Source organism: Peromyscus maniculatus, chromosome 20 (genome assembly GCF_049852395.1).
Source record: "Peromyscus maniculatus bairdii isolate BWxNUB_F1_BW_parent chromosome 20, HU_Pman_BW_mat_3.1, whole genome shotgun sequence".
In the NCBI taxonomy this organism is placed as follows: domain Eukaryota; kingdom Metazoa; phylum Chordata; class Mammalia; order Rodentia; family Cricetidae; genus Peromyscus; species Peromyscus maniculatus.
The window spans coordinates 18,225,095-18,236,264 of record NC_134871.1 but is presented as its reverse complement, the minus strand read 5'-3'; the positions used below and the strand labels follow the sequence as shown (position 1 = coordinate 18,236,264).

At 43.0% G+C, this 11,170-nt stretch overlaps 1 protein-coding gene across 7 annotated transcripts in view; it reads right to left on the bottom strand.

Moving 5' to 3' along the window:
* Positions 1-631: 631 nt before the first annotated feature.
* The window catches only part of Sybu (syntabulin), a 110,902-nt gene continuing 100,363 nt past the window's right edge, over positions 632-11,170 (bottom strand). For all 7 annotated transcript variants that reach the window (XM_006978693.3, XM_015997404.3, XM_006978694.4 and 4 more), the window contains 3 exons: positions 6,123-6,326; positions 4,110-4,259; positions 632-2,448 (listed from right to left, as the gene is read on the bottom strand). In XM_006978693.3, the coding sequence (XP_006978755.2) occupies positions 1,347-2,448; positions 4,110-4,259; positions 6,123-6,326 (1,456 nt within the window). In that variant the 3' untranslated portion in view covers positions 632-1,346. The remainder of the gene's footprint in view (positions 2,449-4,109; positions 4,260-6,122; positions 6,327-11,170) is intronic.

Here is an 11,170-nt window from a genome sequence, read left to right as displayed (position 1 = left end):
CCATTTGTAAAGTAGAATACCCACTTCACAAGGTTCATAAGAATCAATGAGTCCCTGCCTATCTTTTCCTCCACCCACCCCCATGCTATCACTGAAAAAGAAAGAGGACAGATGATGGACAGTGCTCCAGTAATCTCCTCAGGAGAGGGAGATTAGCTCTAGCTCTAGTCTCTAGCAAGCTTAAACAAAACCACCCACCTTTCCCGGAAAGAGTTAACACATGCCACTGATTATGTGTGTAAGCAAGTGCATGGCTTATTTACAATAAACAGAGCTATTCTTATTTTAGGTAGGACGTATTTACCTTTCTTTTTAAAGATTTTTTTTATTATTTTTAAGTGTGTGTGAGTGAGGGGGGGAAGGTATTTTATGAGTGTATACTAGTGTTTGGTAAGAAGGTGTTGTGAGCCACATGGGTGCTGGGAACAGAATTCAGGTTCTCCACAAGAATAGTTAAGTTCTGCTCTTAACCACTGGGCCATCTTTCTAGCCTGTCACCTTTCTTTAATAATCATTTTTTCCTTTCTCATCTCTCTGATTAGTTACATTTTACAGAATATTGTTAATAGAGAATGATCTACTTATTTGGCCTTGTAGAGTGGTAAATTCACAATTATAGGAGGCAGAAAGATTTAAATGGAAACACTAATTTTTATTTTCATGCTGAAGTGTGTGGATACAAACAATTTCCAATAAAACACTATATATAATAAGCAAAAAATAAGTTAGTACATTGTAACATTGTAAATTTACACAGTTCCATCAACTGACAGGCTTAAGAGCTAATGAGCCTCTGAAGACTTTGGAGCTACATTTAGTTAAAAAAAGAAAAAATTCCAAACACTCAAACCTTATCAACCTCAAGAAGGACAATAAAGAGCTATTCAAGTGTTCTTTGAACCAGTTACACGAATACATTTTTACTTTTGGTTACAATCTCCCGCTATGCACAAGACCATTGGAATGCTGGAACAATGACACATTTTGAAACGGCACAAAGCGAAGCAAGGAGATAACATGCCAGCCTTGGGGGGGCTGTGGTGAAAGTGCGAACTGCATTTTCTCTTCCTGAACCAGTAGTATGCGAACGGGCACCTCAGACGACACGGCAGGGGGCATAAGCATGCTTTCTACACCACTCTGGTGGGGACAGCTACCAGAACTAGGTTTCCATGCCTTGGAAGATACCTCTGGTTTTCGACAGTGAACGGGCTTCAACTGACTATAGTGCAAATCAAACAGCGAGGAGCAAAACGACAGAATAGAGACTTCCACTGACCCACCTGCTGCTGTTGCTCTACCTGGCATAACACCACACGGACACATTGGCACACAGTAACGACTAATTAGGTTTTGATGTGGAAAGCTGTGCGGCGGAGGGAGTGTAGGGCCACCACACAGCAGCCCCGGAGCAAGGCTCCGATGTTGTAGACAGGATCTGTACCCCCTCTCTGAGTACTGAATGCCCACAGAACAGTGGGCACCACAGGGGCAGCCACAGCCAGTAGATCCACCAAGAAACTGCTGCTCCAGTACTGCCTCGCGACGCCTCCCTGAGACAGCGAGAGGATGCTGTCCAACCTTTCTTCTGTGTAGGTGGCAAAATCTAGCTCTCTCATGAGGCGGTTTGTACCGGCTTCCACAGCTGCCTTGCTGAATGGAATCTCCACAGGAGACAGAAGGATGGCTGAGGTGGGACTTCTCGGAGTTAAATCAATCATTAAGGCAGAGACGGATTCTGGGAAGCTTTCCATTGAGTCAGCTCCAGATTCATCTGGGGATGCTGAGCTGGTAGGACAGGAGTCCTGAAGCTTGAGCACGCTCTGAAGCAGCTCTGAGATGGCAGGGCTGAAGGGCACCACGTCGGTCTGAACTGCTTGCTCCACCACCAGGCTGCCCTCTTCCTGGCTCACCAAGGGGAGAGCCTTGAGCGCTTGTGGCCCTGGGGTAGAATGAACAAACTCCAGGTCACCAGATTCTGTGGCGGTGGCGGTCACCATCTCATCTAACATATCCGTGCCCTCGGCCATGCTGTCTCCCAACAGAAGCTCGCTGTCAGCACCTTCCTCTGTAACCTGTTCCTCCAGAGATAACCCATCTGCCATCTTGCCAAATGCAGTGCTCGGGGGTAAGCTTTTTTCTGGGGAATCACAGGAAAAGTCTAGGCACAGTTCATCCCTCAGGGAGCTATTGTGTGCCATCTCCATGCTTTGGAGCAGGGACTCTAACTTCTTGTTTTGGATGTTTATGTCCACGAAGTACTTCTGAATGCCTTTGTCTTTATCAGCCAAGTTGTTCCTCATGGTCTCAATGACCTGTTTGAGCTGTTTAATCTCCTTCCTGGCTTCCTTGAGTGCCAGCTGGGCCTCCACTCTGTGGCACTCTTCTTCAATCCAGTCTTCCCTCATCCGAGTCAGCTGAGACTTGAGCTCCACGATCTCAGACTCCCTAGAGGAAAGGCAGGCAATGTTATAAGCAAAGGTAACCCTGAAATAGACAGCTCATGACTGACACCAGCCCAACGTCCATGCTCTTCCACATGAAATACAGGTGTTAAAACAGTTTCTGTTTCAGGATTTTTTTTTTTTTTTTTTTTTGGCAAGTATTAGCCATGGAACCTCCCCCTGTAATTATAAAACAGCTCAGCTAATAATAGTAACCAGAATCAGCATCAAAATAGCTGCCATTGTTTCCTATTTGAATACCTACTGTGGAGCAGAGATTGGACCAAGTACTTTGCTAGCATTATCCTCTACTCAAAACTCAGTATTTGATGCTATTCGTTTCTTAGCCCACTTCTAACTCTGTAGCTTACTCTTTCATAATGTATGTGAACATCATAGAAGAAAAGTCCACATCACCATTAATTATGGATTAAAGAGAAGCTGAGATGATCAATCATGGCCTTGTGTAACTGTCCTTACAGTCCAGTGATACTTGTTTGAAATCATAAAATGCTATATGTTCAAGAAGAGCCTTGTAAAAGTTGCATAGTCTGTCCTGCCTCAGAAAAGAGCATAGTTAACCTGTTATACACTGAGGTGACTCTCTGAGATGTCCTACCACTCATAATAACCTATTTTAAAACCTTTTCCAAGAAATTCTTACAAAGAATTTCTTCAAAGTCAGTGCAAATGTATATCCTCATGGTGTGAATACCAAGACCAAGCAGTCCGTATCTTCATGTATCTAAGAGCTATTTTACCAACTTTTCCTGCTTTTCTATGCCTTCTCTAACAAGAGTTCGAAGATCCCCCTGGACTTTTCATAAATCACAGTAGTCTACCGGGAGGTGAGCTTGGCTCTCAAATCCCTTTCAATCAGGTAAAGAATCAAACTAAACAGGAGGATGAAAACTTCCTCCCTGTACAGTCTGTCTACGCTTTACCAGTTGAGCTCGCCGGTTCTTCACCATATCCTGTGGCAGCAGAGGAGGAGAACAGAGCAGGTCAGCCCCCAGAGAATGCAAATGCTACTTCACTAAGGACCTAGCTCCCTAGTTACAGCTAGTACGTCTGGCAGTCACCTTGTCTCAAGAAATTCCAAGAGGAAACGATGAAGCAGAAAATATGGCTTGCTCCCAACATGTCAACAGTTTTTTTTTTTTTCTGTCTGTGATAAGATCTAGACACAGGCTGGTTTTTGTTTTTGTTGTTTTTTCCCCCCTTAAGCCTTAACGACCATCCAAGAATAACGAAGCACTTCCTTCAGCATGGAAATAGCTGGCAGGAGTCTCAGCACACACAGCTATCCACTCTCTCCAGAGATTATCGGGGCTCGATGGGGCCACTGTGACCTGTTCTACTGGAAGTAGAAGATTGTTCCTGCAAGTGTTTCTGCCATTTAAAAATAGTCATGCACACACCCAATTCTTCATGGCAAAGCTGAGCACACCCAGGAGATAAGGTCTCCTCTAACCTACCAGCTACTGTGAGCTTCTGCAAAAACCGGGGCACAATCAATCATGAAATGAATCTCTTTAAAGACTGAAAATGTTAATAGAACTGTTTTCTTTTTCATTCTTCTGTGTAGTTTTGGCTCCTATGTCACTTTCCGAAAAGAAGGGACTGTGCTAAGTAAGCCTTGAGGGGTAGACAATCCAGATTTACCTCTCATGAAGTCGGCGCTCAGACTCCTTCAGCTTGGTCCTCAGATGCCTCACGGTGACCTCCTTCTGCTGTAGAGGAGTCAAATATTGTTCTGGATTTGGGGGTTTGACACCATGATTTTCTCCACAAGACATATATCTTCCAGACCTCCTGAAATAATTCAAGCAGAGTAATAAGATGTTAATCCTCTTTTCCTTGTTTCCTTTTCTTTGGAAGGAAAAGGATGGTAATATACTGGATGTTTACACACACCCCTTTCAAATTGGGAGGTAATTAAGACATAATGAGCATAGAGCCTCTGTGATGGGATTAATGCCCTTATCAGAGATGCTAACTACTGGGAAGATGAAAGAAATGAAGAGTAAATATGATCTGAGTGTATGATATGCATGTATAAAAGTCTCGATGAAAACGTTATTTCACACCATTAATAATATGTGCCAAGACAAGTGAAAAGAACTCTAGAGAGCTCCCTAGATCACTTCCTTATTTGTAAAGATTCAATAAAGAGGAGTCTCCAACACATAAGTGAGCCTTCCCCGGAACTTGACTGTGTTTGCATCATTTCGGACTCAGTCCCCAGAACTGAATGAACACCTCACTTGTCTTTGTGTCTGGAGTCACCTGGTCTCTGGCACTGTGCTCTAACAGTTCGAACAGACAAGAACTGACAGAGTGGAATAGCATCAGTGTGCTGGAGTTGTGAGTCACAGAGCAGATAACTGTGTCGGAAGACGAATTATGACACACCGGGCTGCCCTAGGGCTGTTTGTTATATGGAAGACTGAGGTATATGTGTGTTTGTGGAAGGATGGGGCAGCACAAGAAGGGTTTCGAAGGCTCAGGATTGATTTTATATGAAATAGTGCATGCTTGTCTATCTAGGGCCTTGGCTATCAGTTCAGATTAACAGCTAGTAACATTAAAGAACAGAGTGGGGTAGGGGTGGGGGGGACCAGGAGAGAAGAGTGAGACAGGATGACCTAACTTTCCTCACAATTTGCCCCTGCCTGAAGATCTGGCTTATTATTACTTGAATTCAAATTGTTCTGAAGTCAGTAGCAGTGTGAATGTGCTGATGTGGTGGGAATGGAAAGTTCCGTGTTCAGAGGGAACAAGGCCACTCCACTCTTACCAGTGTGCTTTGTGGAGAAGCACTCAGTGTTCTGCAAACACAGTCCAGCTGGAATCTTGGCCCTCCTCAGGCCTGGCTAAGCCTGGGCATCCAGGCTGTACGAGAGCTGACTAATGAGAATAGGGATGCTGGGGAGGGATAGGGCTGTGGAGGGCTGCCAGGCTCTCCTCTAACTCTGGACTCAGTTCAAGCTCCCATGCTGCTTGCCCCTGTGCCTACACGCAGCTCAATATGGCCCATGTTCAGTTCCCAACCCTCCAAGCCCTCCTCTTCTCCATCCCCTCTGGATACGCCACCCCTTCCTCCTCCTGCCCACCTCTTTCCACCAACTATGAATGCCCCCACCCACCGTTTAGATATCACGTCAAGTTTTATTTTGGTAGTGTGGCCTCTCTGATTGCTCTGTCCCACTGGACCACCGCCCCACCTCTTACATATTCATATAGCAACAGGTAGTTGCAGAATAATCTAAATTTGTTTTTGTATTAGACTCCTCCTCCTTTGGGCAGAGAGCCTAGGGCCACTCCCGTTCACCCCTCTATTCCAGGTGTTGAGCACAGACCCTGCCACTCATTTAATGGAGGAGTGAACACAAGCACAACTCCTCCCTGTGCCCATGAAATGAGAACAGCTCCCTGCTACTGTGCCGGTTCCCCTCCCTATCCGGTAACTAATTGGACGGTCCAGTGTTGTTTCAGCTTGTGGTGTGTGTCTTTCTGCATCAGCCCTTAAAGGATTAGCTAACTGTGAGGAAGAAGAGAAGTGTCTTATTGCAGATTAAAGTAGGGAATCAAGAGTTATATAATTTTTCCCATCTTAAGAAAAGTTCCAAACTGGACAAATTAAAAAGAATCCATTCAGTGGCCAATGGGACTCACCTCATAACTGGACTACAGTCGCTTCCCTTGTAGGAGCCGGAGTTGCTGCTACTTGGAGAAGAAGGGGCGTAGCTAGGGTGGATGTTATTGGGACTCAATGGATTCCTGCACAGAATAGACACAAGATCCTTTTCCCTTGGGGATGGTGGGCTGCTGCCAGACTTGTGGGATGATGCTCCATTGCTCCGCCCATGGGGACCTCGACTGAAAGATGGGGAACACAGATACTAATCAGAGTCCTTGTGGCTGGAGAGATGCTCAGGTGTTCCCTTGCTCCTTCCTCCAGCTGCTTGCTGCAGAGGAAATGTGACTCCTAGAGTTGACTGAGACATTGTGGTCACTTATGTGGTCCTTATGAGCAACTTTTTTTTAAACCTACTTAATATTTGCTCCCTTTTTATCATGAACACAAGGAACTACTCCATATGCTGTTATTTTAGACAGTTTCTAAAGTTTGGTCTTGCTCCCTCCTATAGGAGGCTGATGCCTTTCTAGTGAGAAGTTGGAACACTACTGCCCTCCTCCAAGACTTTCAGTACTTTCCCATTGTCTCCAGAGTAAAGGCTAGACTTCTTAAAATGGCTCACAGGTCCAATTCATCATTTCTTCCAACCTATCCTACCATTCCTAAATATACCAACATTCCAAATGATTTAGCTTCCTGAAGAATCTATACTTGTGTTCACCTTTATATTTTGAACCTATATTTTTTTTTTGCCATCTAGCATGATTGCTGGATGAATTAACTGGGTGTGAGTCCTGGCACTATCATTTACTAAAAATTTAGGAAAGCTACTTTATGCATACACACACACACACACACACACACACACACACACACACACACACACACACACTACACACTACACACTACACACTACACACACCACACATACCACATACACAGGCACATCACACATAACACACACAAACATCCTGCCTTCCTTGTAGAGTTGGTTTGAAAATCTAGCCTGGTGTGGTATACCCCTGTACCACCAGGAGATAGATCAGGAGCTTAAGGTCATTTTTGACTACAGAACAAGTTTTAGGCTAATCTACATATTATGATACCTGTCTTTAAAAAGGAAAAGCCAAATTGAAAAGGTATGTAACTTTCTTCCAGAAGCTTTGTGCACCTCAGCTCTAGGCTGGTACTACAGGATCAGCTTGTTTAGATTCTTCCTGTTAATCTAGTTCCAGAGATTCAGATATCCAGTTGAGTTGGAAAGCATCCAGAGAATGCTGAAATTACTTAGACAGGATAACATGTTCCATCAGGAGTTTTGCTAGGTATTACAGGAAAATTGAGAAGAACATTCTTTTCATACAGCAGCACTGCTTCCTGAGAACCTCTTGTATCTGCAACTTGAAGTCTGGCCCTGTCCCACTGATGCATTTCAGGGAGAAACGTGTGTAAGAGTGAGTGCTAGTGTGACTGGGGCCTCAATGCCTGTAATCACTTATTTAAATTCAAATGCAATCTCAACTCGCTGTCAACCAAGTACATTGCACATTAAGGAACCCACCAAATTCTAAACTTACAAGTTCTTTCCTCTTGAAATCATCCAAATCGACTCGCTCTCCTTTTCACAAAGAAGGAGGCATTTTATATGGAACAGATGGGCTGATGGCTTAGTGACAAGCCGACTTCAGCAGCCCAAGGGTGGGACATGAGTAGCTGAAAGGAACATGTACTCCGGCTTGGATTTTCTTCTCTATGCTTCACTTCTAAGCCGGCACTGGCTATTATATTTCCCAATGTGACTACAAGATAATATGGAGGGTTAACCCTTGCAAGTGGTGAGAGAATATAAAGAATTACCCATAACTTTGGCACAGGGAATTTTATTCTGTGTTAACCATCCCTTGGAGCAGTGGTCCTCAACCTTCCTAATGCTGCGACCCTTTAATACAGTTTCTCATGTTGTGGTGACCCCTAACCATAAAATTATTTCATTACTACTTCATAGCTGTACTTTTGCTGCTGTTATGAATTATAATGTAAATATCTGATATGCGGGATATCTGCTGTGCAACTCCCAAAGGGGTTATGACCCACAGGTTGAGAACTGCTGCCTTAAGGCCTTCTGTGACACTGGTACTGCTCCCGATACTTTGTGAACACTTGACTCTGATCCTGTCAGACAGATGCAATCACTGCTTCCCATTTACCTATACTCATTGAGGCTCAGGGAAAATAAATAGTCCAAAAATGTATAGCTGATCTGGGATTCAAAGCTGGAAAATTTAAAACTTAACAGTAATGTCTCCCACTTTATAGAAAGGGAATACATTGCTTTGGTCTTGTAAAAAATTTTATCAGGTTCTCATTCAGATATATTGTTTGGACAATCCACTTGGGCATTTACCCATTCACCTTGCAACAAAGTGCTTAGGTATATGATCCATGACAAGCATTAAATTAGGTGGTTTCATGAAAACTTACCTACTACATAGAAGAAAGCAAAGACTCATCAAGCTACAAAACATTACTCAAGTCTTATAAAACATATAATCAAGTCTCCATATGTTTTTCAGGACATGAATTTCATTATGCTTTAAGAGCTAATTTTCAAAAAAGAAACTTCATGTTTAAAACTATTACTTTTTCTCCTTTCATTTATTTCAGTTCAAATGTTAACCAATATGGACATAAACATCAATTATTTTCATCATTTTTCAAAGAAGAAGCTGGAGTTCCTTGTTTGTCCTGGCCATGAAGCTTTGGTCCATTCTTTGTTCTAGCAGACAAGAGCAATGTAATACACAGAAAAGAGAAAATTTGTCACCCTGCACCCTTTCTGAATACCTGAACAGCATAATGTAAAAGAACATATAGAAACCTCGCAGGAGCCCAAGGGATCTCTGTTTCCTAGCCACAGGCCCTTCATTTCAGGTATTATCACCACCACCATCCCACTATTTCTTTTCATCATCATCATCAGAATCATCATCATCATCGTTGTTACTATCATCATTCCCTGCTGTTATTGTTTTGGACTTAACTCTGTTACTGTCAACATCCCAAGTTCATATGTTGAGACCCTAATTCCCAAGTCTTGAGTATGTGACATTTGGAGACAAGGCCTTTAGAGAGGTAATTAAGTTAAAAGTAGGCAGTTGTGCTGGGCCCTTATTCAATTTAACCGATATACATATAATAAGGGAGAATTTGGACACAGATGTGTACAGAGAGATGATGATGTAAGGATACATGGGGGTCAGGCATCTATCTCCAAGCCAAGCAGACAGGCTCAGAAGAAGCCTACCTACCAGACCTTGATCTGAAAGTCCCCAAAGTGGCAAGTAAGTGGCTGGGGTTGCTCAGTCCAGCCGCTCTATGGCTCTTTGCTCTGCAGTTCACTAGTAGAAGCATCATGTTCATTTTCTTTTACAAATACACCCTTTCCATTTTTAATCAAGGTCTGGACTCTTGTAATGTGGTTACCTACATCAGCTCACTTAACTCAGTGATATTACGGTCATTTCTGTTTTCCTGAACAGAAAGTGAACCTAGAGTCATACACCTAATAAACAATGGTATATTTGATGCCAATGGCAACTACCCACTAACCTCATTCATATCATTCATATTTCTATCATTTCTAGACAGATTAATGTTTTAGTTAAAAAAGAGACTTCCTCAAATATCATCAGAATTGGATAATAAGTTAGTTGATTTGCAAGCCTCTAAAGCTTTGCTTTAGAAATAACCTGTCGCTGGGCGGTGGTGGCGCACACCTTTAATCCCAGCACTCGGGAGGCAGAGCCAGGCGGATCTCTGTGAGTTCAAGGCCAGCCTGGGCTACCAAGTGAGTTCCAGGAAAGGCGCAAAGCTACACAGAGAAACCCTGTCTCGAAAAACCAAAAAAAAAAAAAAAAAAAAAAAAAAAAAGAAATAACCTTTCAAAAATGTTTTCAACAATTTCACATTTCCTTCACATCCCAACACTTTCATTGAATGTTCCTGCTACAGTAGGAAGCAACTAGTTATACATTTGACTCTCCTACACAGTCTAGGATGGGTAACCAGCCCACTTACAGCTGCCCTTAATGCTTGGTCCTGTTGAACACAAAGATTACATGAAAAGCCTAAGCTATTCCATCACTGAATTTACTGATGGCTCCTTGTGCCTAGGTCAGGAAAAGAAATAAGAAGCCAATATCAGTTTCCAAATACTAATTGTTGTGAAAACTTTGAAGTCTATGATTTGGCTATAAAAGATTCTGGTGTGGGAATGGAGAGATGGCTCAATGGTGAAGAGAAATTATTGCTCTTGCAGGTGGCCTGGCTTCAGTCCCCGCACCCACATCAGTTAGCTCAAAACTGCTGGAAACTCCAGTTCCTGCACCTACATACATAGAAATAAGAAAACAAAAAACAAAAAAAACCCCTCACTAATCTTAAAAAACAATTCTGCTGCCAGGCAGCGGTGGCACACGCCTTTAATCCCAGCACTCGGTAGGCAGAGCCAGGTGGATCTCTATAAGTTCGAGGCCAGCTTGGTCTACAGACCGAGATCCAGGAAAGGCACAAAGCTACACAGAGAAACCCTGTCTTGAAAAACAAAACAACCCCCCAAATCAAAACAATTCTGCTATGTTTGATTTGTACTAATTGTGTTATATTTACTACATCGATTTTTGATCACGTTTCAAAAAAAAAAAATCCTAAGTTTCAGACTAGAATGTTTTCTCTAAGATCTCCATGTCAGTTGACAGCTTGAAATGTAGCTACAGACTCAAGTTCAATTGAAATGCTCAATAAAATGGCCTTTTTTTCTGGCTCATTTTCTTTGATACCATTCACCATGGGGATGTGCTTACTTCTCAGGGGAGGGCTTGTCTCATCTATACTGCAAATGTTTACATCCCTCCCCTCTGACCCCAGAGGCACTTTATAACCCAAGCATAGAGGGGGCTGGACAGAGCAATAGCGCTTCTTTACTGTGGGCGCTACTTTGTTCTCGTGGGTTAGTCTGGATTTACTTTTAACATGAAGCTGCACACTGGAGGCATCTTAGTCCCGTTTATAAACATCAGTCAAA